The 13,541-nt window shown below is 45.7% G+C and overlaps 1 protein-coding gene and 1 long non-coding RNA gene across 2 annotated transcripts; both read left to right on the forward strand.

Moving 5' to 3' along the window:
• The first annotated feature begins 5,562 nt into the window (after nucleotides 1-5,562).
• LOC148117452 (macrophage migration inhibitory factor-like) lies at nucleotides 5,563-6,300 on the forward strand. The gene is made up of 2 exons (XM_087902770.1): nucleotides 5,563-5,750; nucleotides 6,129-6,300. Exons 1-2 carry the CDS (start codon nucleotides 5,563-5,565, stop codon nucleotides 6,283-6,285), a joined length of 345 nt encoding a protein of 114 aa, XP_087758896.1. The 3' UTR covers nucleotides 6,286-6,300.
• A 2,426-nt stretch (nucleotides 6,301-8,726) lies between these two features.
• On the forward strand, nucleotides 8,727-12,662 carry LOC148117453 (uncharacterized). The gene is made up of 3 exons (XR_015736997.1): nucleotides 8,727-9,028; nucleotides 11,683-11,889; nucleotides 12,333-12,662. It is a non-coding gene; the product is annotated as an uncharacterized LOC148117453 (long non-coding RNA).
• The last annotated feature ends 879 nt before the right edge of the window (nucleotides 12,663-13,541 follow it).

Raw genomic sequence — 13,541 nt, forward strand, 5'->3', positions numbered from 1 at the left:
CTTCAAGAGTTGAATGGTCCTTTGACAGGGGTATCCTAAAACCATTGGAAAACAGATCTTTACATTATGATTCAAAGCAACAAAATTACAGTTATGAAGTAGCAACAAAAATAATTTAATGGTTGGGAGTCATGACTCCATGAGGAATTGAATTAAAGGGTTGCAGCATTAGAAAGGTTGAGAAGCCCTGCCCTAGACCCTGTCGCAGCAGGATGGCTAGCCTGCATCTGAGCCATTGCTGCCACTGCACTATTGCTAAAGGAAACTGATAAGCTGGCCATGGGGCAGGGGTTGGTTGTCGCCATTCCCCCACTTCATCGAAATGCTCCTTCCAGGAGCCTCTGAGTACTGGATGTCAAATACACGCCCTACCCGGTACCAGCATCTTCTTTTAGATGCACCCACCCGGTACCAAATTTTCACCTCCATGTTAAGCTCAGCATCCCTCCTGCCTGACCCTAAAGAATAGCACTTCCTTGCTTCTCACCCTTCTGCCCCAACCAGACCTGCTGGAATAGCCCACATATACCAGTGAGGGAAAAATATTGGGCCAGACAGCAGGGGTTCACTAAGACAGAGGACTGGTGGCTTCTTCCAGGGGGGCACCCCATCCTACCAGAAGCCCTGGGGCCACCCATTCTCTTGCAGATTCATCATAGCACACACCTGGGTTCAACCAAATTAAAGGAACTAAACAGGGACAAGTACTTCCTACTCCACCTAGGTGAAAGGGTTGGACAGATTAGCTAGGGGTGCTGTCTGCACCAGCTGAACCTGAGGAGAGGAAAGCCAACACCCATGGGTGTTTGAGAAAGGGAACACTGTCCATGAACACTGGGAACTGATTTTACTGAAGTTACTCAGACAAGGTTTGGCTACCAGTATTTGCTAGTTTTTGTCGATTTTTTTTTCAGAATGGGTAAAGTCAGAAACCGCTAATGTAGTTGCTAAGAAGTGTAGTGATATTTCATTTGTATTTTAATAAATAAAGCTTGTCTGAAGATGGAGAGTAAAACAGCCCCACTTGTCAGTCTTACAGACCAGGCAGTGGTGACATACACCTTTAATCCCAGTAGCCACACTAGTTTGCCATAGAAACCAGGCTGTAATGGTGCACGCCTTTAATTCCAGCCCCAGAAAGGAATATAAAATGGGGGGAGACATATCTTACTCACGGTCTCATTCTGAGATTCTTGGAGGCAGGATCGTCATTTCGAACTGAGGTAGAGGTAAGAGCCAGTGGCTTGCTGTTTTGCTTTTCTGACCTTCAGGTTGAACCAGAATTTCTGTCTCTGGATTTTTATTAATCACGCTACAAAGAAGCTACCAGTGAATATCATTCCCCAATTTGCCCTTCCCTCCTCTTTGGCATCTGACAATGGTACAGCCTGCATGGCCAAAGTGTCTCAGCAAGTGACTAAAATTCTAGTAATATAATTGGAAATTATACTGCGCCTACAGGCTCCAAAGCTCAGAACAGGTAACCCTAATAGGACTATTAAATATTAATTATGTTCTGGACAGAAACTGGCGAGTGCAGAACCAAATTGCTCCCTACTGCTCTTTTCGGGATCAGGTGCTCCCTGTACCGAGACAAGCTGAAATAATTTAAAATAATATTTGGCTGACTGCCTCCGCTTCTTCCCGCCGAGGGAAGGCCACAGATTAGTGAAATGTCTCATCATGCCTTCAAGACCTTAGAATCCCTGCAGTAGGCAACTAGAGGCACCCAGAGTCATCTATCACCCCCACCACCTGTTCCATCTTTGATTGAACCAGCACACAAATTCAATCCCAGGGTGATGTGAAATGTCCTTCTGGATACGTGTTGCTTTTATTGGTTGCTAAATAAAGCTGTTTCGGCCAGTGGCCAGGCAAAATATAGCTAGGTAGGAAGTCCAAACAAAGATACAGGGAGAGAGAAGATGAAGTCAAGGAGACTCCATGTAGCCACCGGGGAAGCAAAATGTGAGGTAACAAGCCACAAGCCTCTTGGTAAAATATAAACGAATAGAAATGGGTTAATTTATAGAGCTAGCCAGTAAGAAGCCTAAACCATTGGCCAAACAATCGTAACTGATAATAAGCCTCAGAGTGGTTATTTCATAAGCGGCTGCAGGGGCCCAGGAAGTGGAGAGAAACCCGTTCAGTGGCACTGTGGGACAGAGAAAGTCCGCCATTTACACCAGGGATGTGTGTGTGGGTCTGGCACTTACTCAGCAAAACTCTGGAACCTTCCTGAAAGGAACTGTGTGCTGTGATTCTGACAACAGCAAAAGCCATCACAGTAGTGGGGATCACAGCTTGAATCCACCACTCTCTCCTAAAGGCAGCCACAGCCAGCCACGAGAAAGGTGGCAAGTGAAGGGTAATCCAAGATCCCTAGAGCACTTCAAAGGCGTGACTCTTCTGCGCCTTGAACTCAGACTGGTGCTAATACTGGGACTCTTGGGAGGTGACTCCCATTATGTGACCAACTAAAAATGTTGACCTCTGGAATTAGGAAGTCTCTCAAACCACAGATGGGAAAGTAGCAGGCATTTTCCAGATCACCATCTCCTGACTTACGTTTAGGTTCAAACTGGGCAGTTTCTCTAACTACAGCAAACTTAAGGCCGAATGATGAACTTGCAGTCCCGTTCATCTGGGGTTTAGAACCAAAACATGGGAAATATTCTTATGGTCCTCACCATTTTGTGCATGTCTGGCAGATAGGCCTACACATTGTCAGAAATGGAACAGAGGCAATCACTGCTCCACCCGGGGCTATGAGACTGAGTCTGACCAGGGTGGGCACGAAATCCACAGATCTCCTTCCAGAGATTACAAACCTAGGACCTGCACTCCCTCCACTTTAAAGATCGAGGCCCAGAATGAAATGACCACCAGACACTGGTTTCCAGGCCAGACCTGGAGATTTGTGATTAAATTTATAAATTATGGCACTAGTCCCAGGTAGAATTCACTATTAAAAAAGGTATTGCCCCACCCAGTCAATTCTACAGACCCCAGAAAGAACTGGCTACTTCAACTAAAGACTAGGATGTCTCCTTTCCCTATTCTCCCTCTCTGGACCACTTCACCCAGGGTAATAAGTCAGTCCATAGTCACAATCAAAGAGCGTATAGTACCAGACTTAACCTCAACCGCACTCCAGAACACAGTTACAGTTTCATTCCCCACTGATGTCCCTGACTTTGAGCTCTTAAGGTTATTATATCATTGAATACACCATACACTCCTCTGCCTGGGAAGAGATCACTAGCTCTGTCTAGACCCAAGCTCTGCTTTCTATGTGGGCGTAAGGACCAATCCCTCCCATTACCCCAACTACTATCCCACCAGAAAAAAATAAATTGTAACCCAGAGGAAGCGAAGCTCACTTGCTTAACCTCTTTAACTTATCATCTCTCAGCTTCCCTTTACCCAAGCTTGTAATGTTCACCTGTATGCCAGCATGTCCGAACATATTAGGAACTACTTCCTGGCTCCCGTAGCGGCAGGTAGGCCTGCACAGTCAGCCTTGCTAGGGGTGTGACAGCTGAACATCTCGAATTAGGACCACAGGAAGGAAATGTCTCCTCTAACCACTATTCTCCCCCAAGCAGACAAGTGCACTGGAGAGGAAGGTAGAACCCGTTTGCCTGCCTGCATGTATACGACACTCTGACTAGGAGATCCGTCACGGCCTTTTTACGGAAAAGAGAATAGCCATCCCAGTGGTCGTACTCCTCTGACAGCAGGAGTCACGGGTGCAGGGGCCTTGGGAATGCCAGTCTTCATTCTGCAAGACCAGAATGTTAAAGTATCGAGTAGTAAAGGAGAGCAATATATACAGCACCTAAAGGACTTCAAGAGACAGCTAGAAAAGCAAGTCGGTCTCCTAGCGGAACTGCTGTTAAAATACTGTTGGCGACTACATTTGTTCCTCTTGAAGAAAGGAGGACTTTGCCCTGCCTTAGGTGAAAAATGCTGGGTTTTTATGTCAATAACTCGGGGTTATATGGGAAACACTAGCTATGGTTCAGGAAAACCTAGATACAAGGGAGAAGGAGAGAAGTGAGGCTTCTAACTGGTACCTTTCTCTTGGTTCCCTTGGCTCACAACCCTCCTGCCCTTTAACTGCCATAGCTGAGCTTAGCATTGAAATTGGCCCTTGCATTTTATTTTATTTTGGTTTTTCAAGACAGGGTTTCCTTGTGTAGTTTTGACTGTCCTGGAACTCGCCCTGTAGACCAGGCAGGCTGACCTTGAACTCACAGAGCTCCACCTGCTCCTGCCTCCCTCTGGAATTAAAGGGTTTGCCACCAACGCCCAGCTGGCCTTTGCATTTTAAATTGGTTGCTAACAGGCATTAAAAGAAGAATTCGCTCTGCTAAAACATTAGCCCTACAAGTGTAGCATCAACCTGTACCTCAACAGGAACCATTGATTTGATTCATTTGGTTCAGAGAGAGTGGGAAATGTAATGGCTAAGGAAACTCTTAGGACCTCCTAGGAGGGCACCTGGTACGGAATGGTTAAGGAATGGTTAAAATCCCTGTCTTCGATTAGGCTTGAAAGCTGTGGCCCTGCCGCCGTTTTTAATAAATTCGGCTAATTACAATTTGAATTGAGTCTTGAATTACATAACAAAATGAGTGGGGAAGGTGGAGGCGGGCTCCTGTAGGGGATAATCAAAGATCTGGGCAATGGGGTTGGAGCAAGAATGCTGGGGACCTGATGCTGTGGAGGGTTATTAGGGAGCAATGTCGTGGGGGTGAGGAGTGGGCACGGCTCGGATAGGAGGGTGAGACCTAATAAGTGTGGAGAAGCTGGGCCCTGGGTGGGAGGGGATGTTATGTAAGGTGCTGTGGCTGAGGTCCTGGAGTTAGTGTGGAAGGAGGATGTTTCGGGCGCTATGAAGTGACATTTGTTTGCTTCGAGAACAAGCAGACCTTCATTGGCTAGGGTCTGGAGCCAAGGTGGCCAGCTTTTGGTGACGATGGAGAACTGTCTTGCGACATGTGTCACACACACACACACACACACACACACACGTTGACAGGTTGCAAAAGCCTCCCTCTGGTTAGTTTGTAAGAAGAGATAAAAGGGTTTGTGTCGATCTGGAAGGGCTGGGGTAGACGTGTAGGAGAGTGGACTTGAGTAGGTTTATGGGAGGAAGGAGGGATTGGAGGAATAGGAATGCTTCTACCAGGGGCCTTTAGTGGCCTCATAAGTTGAGCATCAAGGGAGATGTTGGCCATTAAATGCAGAAGTTAAAAAGTCCTAATGATTCAAGCAATTCACCTTTGGTTTGGAGAAGGATATAGTCAAGGAATTCCTTCTCCCTGGCTCCCTGGGTATAATTCTCCTTTTGTGAGATTGAGAGGCCCAGGTAGGTGACCAAGGATTGGCAGATCTGGGTCTTGTGTTGGGAGACCCTCTCTCCCTAAGTGGCCAGAAAGTTGAGAAGGATAGTGCAGTGTTGGAGATTTGTCTGTGAGGATTGGTTATCTAAGAAGAGAAGATTGGACATCCTGCCTTTCACTGTCCTCTAGTCCTCGCATGCAATCCCTCTGCATGTTCACCGTGAACACCAACGTTCCCCGCGCCTCCGTGCCAGAGGGGCTTCTCTCCGAGCTCACCCAGCAGCTGGCGCAGGCCACCGGCAAGCTGGCACAGTACATCGCAGTGCACGTGGTCCTGGACCAGCTAATGACTTTTAGCGGCTCTAGCGACCCCTGCGCCCCACATAGTCTGCACTGTTAGTCTTCTGCTGTCACTTTAAGAACTAACCACGCCCACCCAGCCACTTCTGACCTCCCCCTTCGCCATCTTTCTCTCTCTCTTGTGTGGTTGTCTCCTGTCCTGTGCACACGTTTTTCTCTGTCTCTGTGTCTTTATGTCTTTATATTTGTCTATCTCTGTCTCTCTGTTTTTCTATTTCTTTTTAAGTAATAAATGTTTACCCTTATGTTTATTTACTATGTCTTGTGAGCCTTTTATCCGCCGTAACCGCCCGCCTGACTCCCCCCCCCCCCACCACCACATGGCGTTGCAGGGACTCACGGCCATCCTTGCCAGACTCCGCGAGCCGCCTGGGACATCCCATCATCATATTCTTTTTAAAAGAACAAAATGCACAGCATTGGCAAGATCGGAGGTGCACAAAACCGCACCTACAGCAAGCGACTGTGCAGCCTGCTGGCTGCTCACCTGCACATCAGCCCTGACCGGATCTACATCAACTATTACGACAGGAGCACAGCCAATGTGGGCTGGAACGGTTCCACTTTTGCCTGAGTGCTGGCCTAATAACTTACCTGGACCGCTGTTCTTGGAGCCTTGCTGCACGCAGCGTTGTTTTCGTCCACACACGTAGCAATGCCCACTCTCTGATCGGGAGAAATAAATGGTTGAGAGAGAGAGAGAGAGAGAGAGAGAGAGAGAGAGAGAGAGAGAGAGAGAGAGAGAGAGAGAAGATTGTCTATATATTGGAGAAGGAAACTAGGGAACAAATTGAGGTTGGTGAGATCCTGTTGTAGGTCCTGCCCAATTAGGGCTGTCTCCGAATCCCTGGGACAAGACTTGTTAGGGAGATAAATGGAACCATGACTTAGAATAATGTAGTACTGGCAAGATAGGAGCCTGCAGCTCAGATAAGACCTAGGCCCCAGGGCAAGCTCTGATCTCTGATATGTTAATGAACAAACCAGAAGGCTGCTCACCTGTAGCCAAGTCCAAGGTGAGTTTTGTTAATAAACTAGCCACAAGATGGCACTGATATATTAGTGAACCAGCCCTAAACTGTGAATCCCTCCCTATACAAATGAAATTATAAGGAACTCGTGGGATATTGGAAGTGGCCCCTAGGATTGCACTGCCATGCTCCTGAGACATGGCATCTTAAGAACCTTCCAGATTTCCACCAGTGCCATCCTCCTAGCCTGCCACAGCAGAAGACTTCATGGAGGATGTGGGTCGAGCTTGTGCAATTTGTGAAGCATCCTAACCAGAGCAGATTTCCCAGGGAAACCCTGCCTCCGCAGATTTCTGCCCAGCCAGCTGTTCTTCACTTGGTGGAATGCCTGTTCAACTTTTATATTACTCAACATGGTGTTATAAGGAATGATTATGTGAGCAAACGCAGTATATTCAAAAGATAAATCGTGTATGGATGGTTAATCCCATCGGGTGAGAATAAGACCACAACCACAATTTTGAGCCAGATTTGAAGCAAACTAAATACTGGCCATGATAATGGACTCTAGCCAGATCCTTTCCGGGGTTCCCAGAAGATAGCCACAAGTCACATTTTACAGAGGCTTATAAAAGCAATCCCATAAGGCTACATATATCCTACCAGGAACAATAAGGGGCAAGAATATATTTCCTGCCTGCACACATCCCGCTTACATCCAATTGGACAAGCATACATTCTGATGTGTTTTCTGCCTACATGCTTCCGGCCCACATGTGATCAAGTATATTCAGTGCAGTTGGGTCAAACAAACTTGTTTAGGGGAGCAAAAATGGGGCTTGGTGTTTCACATAAACAATAGCTGCAAGCATTTCAGGAAGCAGCTGTCCTTGGCCAAGTGGGGCTTACAGGATAGAGGCATTTTTTTTTTATTTTATGGATCTCTTAGGCACAGTGATTAAAGTTTTAAACCTAACTTTGACTCTCACAGGACATCCTGTTGCGCCTCGCTGTCTGCAACTGCATCAAGATAAGTTACCAGGTGTGCAGGGTGTTTGAGTCTTCCCTGAAGAAGGCAAAAAGGGCCTGGGAAGAGAGGTGAAGGGGGACAGTAAAGAAGACATCGCTAAGATTGAACATGGAAAAGAAGGCAGCCAAGGAGGGAATGGAAGAGAGGTGCTTGTCTAGGTTAGTGACCATGGATAGCTTGGTTGATTTTCCAGAGGTCCTAAACCGGTTGATATTTGATGCCTAGAATAGGAGTGTTGTGAAGGGAGTTGATGGGAGTTAAAAGGTGCTGGAGATGGCAAAACATAGCCCCCCCCCCTCCATGTGCAGTTCCTAGGATACAGGAAGCAGTTCCCTCCAGGCAACCCAGTGGCAGCTAAGGTCAAGGACCTTATGTGCCCCAGGACCGCTTCTTTGGCATCTGCATACGCATTTGGCAATGTTCCAGGTGATTCTGGCTATAGCAATTGTACTAGCGTACTTGTTCTTCGTGTTCTTTTTCCCCTTCCACACCAATGGCTTCCGAAAGTATAGCTGTGCTGTGCGATAATATGAGGCTTTTTGATCTGATAGAGTGGGCAGGCGTTGACGCTGTAAAGCGGGTTATGGGGAAATAAACCTGACTGATGAAAGAATCAGGGAAATTTGGGGAAAATGCAGAAATTGATCTTTGTCTGATTATGAAACTTGGCGAAAAGAACTGTACTGAAACCGAAAGGAACTTGGTTATGACTAATAAAGTTTCTGAAGAGCCTAGGGTTCTGGGGCTGACTGCCTATGGCCTTATAAATCAAAATGATATGTATTGGAATTGTGAAGACCAACAATGGGAAAGGTATGACAATGGAGTAAAACCCACTGACCCATGTTTCTGTAATCTGCAGGTAGTTAACCTCTGGGGTGAAAGCCTCACAAGTTGTTTTATGATTAACTCAGCTAGAAGTTAAGAATACAGTGGCTGGCATGGGGCTTGGGACCTGGGGAAATGTCATAATGAATGATGATGTTCTGACTTCAAAGAATCTTTAGACTTCTTGTGAACTGCTTTGCCCAGGTAATGATTAACCCGTGGCAAGAAAGTATCATTTTCCTTGTATAAAATTTGCAGGAAAAGACTGAGGTTTGAAGCTTGGGACAGAGAGAGAGAGTAGAAGAACCTGCCCTGCAGCCGATAGCCTGTCAGCTTGCATCAGAACCCTGTGTCGGTGTACTCACTTTGCCTTCCAGACGTCCCAGATTCAAGACCCACTTTTCTTCTGAGGCTGGTCTCTGCAAAAAGGGTTCCTTGCAGTAGCTGTTGAATCAGTGACGGGCTTGAGTATGTAGCACGTGGTGGAGGTGAGAGGATATAGGTCCTGCACCGTGAAGCTAGAAGGGTTTTTCAAGTTTATGAGGACAGGATTATGATGGATAGCTATCGAAGGGTTTGAGGTGTCCCAGACTCAAGGATTGGCTAAAGGCAAGAGGCTATGGGTGGAGGCTTGGACAGGGGCACTGCTTAAGTCCAGGCTAATGAGAAATATGGTGGATATTTTAGGGAGTATTGCAACTTCTCTTATTGCTTTATTAAAAAATAAAACTCAGGAGTTAAATATTAGGAAAATAAACCTGAGAGATCCACAGAGCAATGAAGAAACAATCACCCACTCTCTTATTCACCTTTTTTGCTTGAAAAAAGACCACACATCTCCTTAGGCCCCTCCTCCTTCCTCCTCTGTGTCCCCTAACTTCCTCTCAATCCACTAGAAAACTCTATCGTCCACTCTGGCCAGTTTAGTATGGACTCTGCCTTTCGAACGAAGATCTGACTCTACTGGCACTCTTAGAACAGCAACACAAGTTCCTCACAACAAGGGGGGGGCGGATTATGTACAGAAACTTTAAGCTTAGAGAAGTGATGTGGGATTCCCCTCTGTATGCTGTGAATGTGTTTTACTACCATTGGTTAATAAGGAATCTGCTTTGGGCCTATAGACAAGGCAGAATAGAGTAAGTCAGGAATTCTAAACAGAGATGCTGGGAGAAAGTAGGTGGAGTCAGGGAGATGCCATGTAGCTTCTGAAGGAGAAAGGCACAAGCTGTCAGTTGAAATCTTACTGGTAAACCACAGGCCTCTTTGTAAAATATAAAATAATAGAAATGGGTTAGTTTAAGATATAGGAGCTAGCTGTCAACATGCCTAAGTGATTGGCCAAGCAGTGTTGTAATTAATATAGTTTCTGTGTGATTATTTTGGGTCTGGGTGGCTGGGAACGAATGAACAGTCTCCACCTATAGAATGGCACCCAATGAACGTTTGGGGCTGATGCCTGTCACTCACTTCCAGTTCAGATGCGTGTGTGCCCTCTTGGGGTCTGGAGGAAAGTAGCTGAGACCATGCCTGCAGCTCAGCGCTCCCCGCCTGGGCAGCTGATGGGTTTGGGTATGCTAGGAATGCACAGGTAGTAGAGCATGGCAGATTCCCGCCACCATACACAGAGATATTTCCAGGCCGTGCAGTGTGCTGCATGGCAGACTTAGCTTTTACTCAGATAAAAAGGGTTTATATGCTGCATGGTGCTATCCAGAGTTGAGGTGCTGAATACCGCTCCCACCTGACTGTCCCAGAGCTGGCGGTAAGGTACCTCTGCCATATTGAAAGTCTGAGAGAGGCAAAACCAGCTTCCAGGGCTGCTGCAATCACACTGCTTACCATTTTAAAGTGCTCCTGGTCAGAAAGTAATTACAGATATTCAGTAAAGACAGATTCAGATAAAAAGATTTCTAAATGGGTCATGTAGGCTTGGGAGAAAAGAAATAGTTATAAAAAAAAGTAAATGGTTTTAAGAACTAAAAAAAGTCTTTAAAAAACACAGTTCAGATAGTCATAGATTAAAGGAGTAAAGAAAAATACGCCATATAAATATTGAATATACACAGAGAGTCTGGATTATGTATATTATTGTGTTTTCTTTTAATTTTTGACTGTGAATGAGCTAAGTACAGAGAGACATTTTTATTGTACAGGCTGCTAAACTAAACCAACATATATATTTTAAAGTTATCTTGACTTCAAAATTTGGGTCTATGGCTATGTTACTTTGAGAAAGAGGTTCTGCTTTTGTTTCCACAGAAGATGAGAACCTGTGGATTTCTTCCAGGCTAATATGGTTTGCTGGAACAAGACTCCCTGAAAGGTGTAACATGAGGGCCGGCTTGTTGGGGTTTCTGTCCTGCCAGATACCCCAACAAGCTGGCAAGCCCCAAAGAAAATCACACAGAGACCTCCATAAGTTATAAAACTGATTGGCCCATTAGCTCAGGCTACTTATTAGCTCTGGTAGCTTATATTAACCCGTTATTCTTATCTATGTTAGCCACATGGCTCCATACCTTTCACAGCCGGGCAGATTACATCCTACCTCTTTGGTGGTCTGCGCAGGAGTGGGAGGAATGTGCTTCCTTCTTCCCAGAATACTCCTGTTCTCCTCACCCCACCTCTACTTCCTATCTGGTTAACCCGCCTATACTTCCTGCCTGGCCAATCAGCATTTATTTAAAATATGATTGATAGAATACAGACATTTTTCCCACACCAAAAAGGTCTCCATAAACCCCCAAAATACTTTGCCCAACAAAAACAGGAAGCAGTTTGAAAAGAACTATGCCCAAATTCCCTAAATAATTGCTTATAAATGCATGTTTTCATTTAAAGGGGGATATACTATAGAGATGAATACTTTGCATTGGTATGGATCTTGGTTTCTTGATACAAACTTAAGGTCAATTTTGTTATATGTATTTCTGCTCTTATTTAAGGCATTGTGTTTGTGCAGCTCATTTAAAAATGTAATGTATAATTAAGAAATGTAGGTTAACAGTCATCTATAATAGTCAAACTTGTAGTCATGTTAGTTAGGTTTTCTAGATGTACAGAGATATATTTCAGATGAAATAGTTATTCTTCAATCCTTTCAAAGACTAACAGAATATGGCATTTTAAATGTTTTAAGATCTTAGAACTTTTCAGAACAATGAGACACATTTGCTCCTGGCAGCACCAGTCTACTTCAAGAGGATGATGAGCTTTGAAGAGGCTCCTTATGGAGTTTGTAAGCCATTTGGACAAGAAACCGCTCTTGCCTGGACTGCTTGATGGCATGCTGTATAAAGTGGACATGCAGGACCCACAGAAAAATGTTTGCTGAACTTGCCTAAAGGTGAGACAGTCCTTCAGGGTTCCTGGAAAGAACTGCCAGACATTTTGCAGGACTCAGAAGAAAGCATCTGATGAACTTCGCCATTACAAAGCAAAACAGATGTTCAAATTTCCTGCTTCATGGAAAAGTCTGCCAGATACTATGGGCCTGTAGACTGAAGATGGATGCTTTTGGCCTATAGACAGGGTAGAATAGAGCAAGGCAGGAATTCCAAACAGAGATGCTGGGAGAAAGTAGGTGGAGTCAGGGAGATGTCATATAGCTGCCTAAGGAGAAATATGTAAGCCGCCAGTCAGAACCTTACCAGTAAACCATGAACCTCGTGGTAAAATACAAAATAATGGAAATGGGTTAGTTTAAGATACAGGAGCTAGCTGGCAATATGCCTAAGTGATTAGCCAAGCAGTCTTGTAATTAATACAGTTTCTGTGTAATTATTTCAGGTCTGGGTGGCCAGGAATGAACAAGCAATCTCCACCAAGGCGGTGGTGTTGTGGGAGTAACGTCCGTTACCTCAACCAATAGTCGCTGAAATACGAGCCCACAGTGCAGCGGGGAGCGACTTCCGCTCCATCAGCCAATAGCTGCTGAAATACCAGCCCACTGGGGCGTGGTATATTTCTCTTTTAAAAAGAGAAGCAGATCCGGATCAGGCCCTCTTGGTTCCAGTGCTTGGTCCCGGCTCCTGCTCCCGGCTCCTGCTCCTGGCTCCTGCTCCCAGCTCCTGCTCCAGCGACTAGGCTCCCTTCCTGACGGTTTATGGTGTATGTAAGTTTTACCCCCCAAAATAAATAACCCCTTAAAACATAACTGGTGTGGGATTAATTCGCCGATACGGTGGCCAAAAGATTTCAACAGAGGTTGGGGGGGGTCTCAGTGCAATCTGATGGACAGTTCATCTTCTAGTGACCCCACTGTTCACAGCTTGGACAGCCTTGGCAGAGGGACAGGGGCTAGAACATTAGTTATCTCAGTGGTCAGTTTGATTGCATCAAAAACAGGGGTGAGGGTACCTCACCTTCTTGGAACAGTGGGTCACAGGGTGAGCTAGGTGGCTGGGATTTAAGAGTTGCGACCAAGAATTGAAAGCTGGGTTGATGTCCTTGCCTATCCCTTTCACGCTCTCCTTCTTTCCTCTGCCCTCCATGTGCACATACTCACACAGACATGTATGCATACACCACACACCCAGGAAGGGAGGGGGTGGAACACTTAAGAACCAGAATTAGAGGACCTCTGCATCAAAACAGCATTTGCTGGCTATGTCTGGGCTCTTGCATACGTGAACCCACAGCTGTTGTGACTGCATACATCAGAAGGCTTGGTAAGATCAAGGCAGCCAAAAGCCCACTGTGGGTGGAGGAGGTGGTCATGAAGTCCCAGCCTTAGCTGAGGAGCTATTGGCAACTGATGGCTGCTGGGGGAGGAAGAATACATTTTCTTCAGGGATGTGAGTCCTGGAAAGCTACTCGTGATCCAGTTAGATGACTCTACACCACGCACATATAGGCAACACGACATGGACTCGGAGGGTTTTTAAAAATAATGAGGTTGGAAGGGAAAGTGGTGGTGGAGGAGTTATGGGAAGAAGTGGAGGAAAGGAATGGGGTGGATTTGATCAAATTACATTTCTATGAATGTGTGAAATTCTC

This window comes from Myodes glareolus, chromosome X, assembly GCF_982192425.1.
Source record: "Myodes glareolus chromosome X, mMyoGla1.1, whole genome shotgun sequence".
Lineage (NCBI taxonomy): Eukaryota > Metazoa > Chordata > Mammalia > Rodentia > Cricetidae > Myodes > Myodes glareolus.

Excerpts from the sequence above, each read along its gene's own strand:
- LOC148117452 (XM_087902770.1), top strand. The coding sequence starts at position 5,563 with ATGTTCACCGTGAACACCAACGTTCCCCGCGCCTCCGTGCCAGAGGGG. Across the intron at positions 5,751-6,128 it reads CCACATAGTCTGCACTGTTA|CATTGGCAAGATCGGAGGTG; the intron begins GTCTTCTGCTGT and ends CAAAATGCACAG.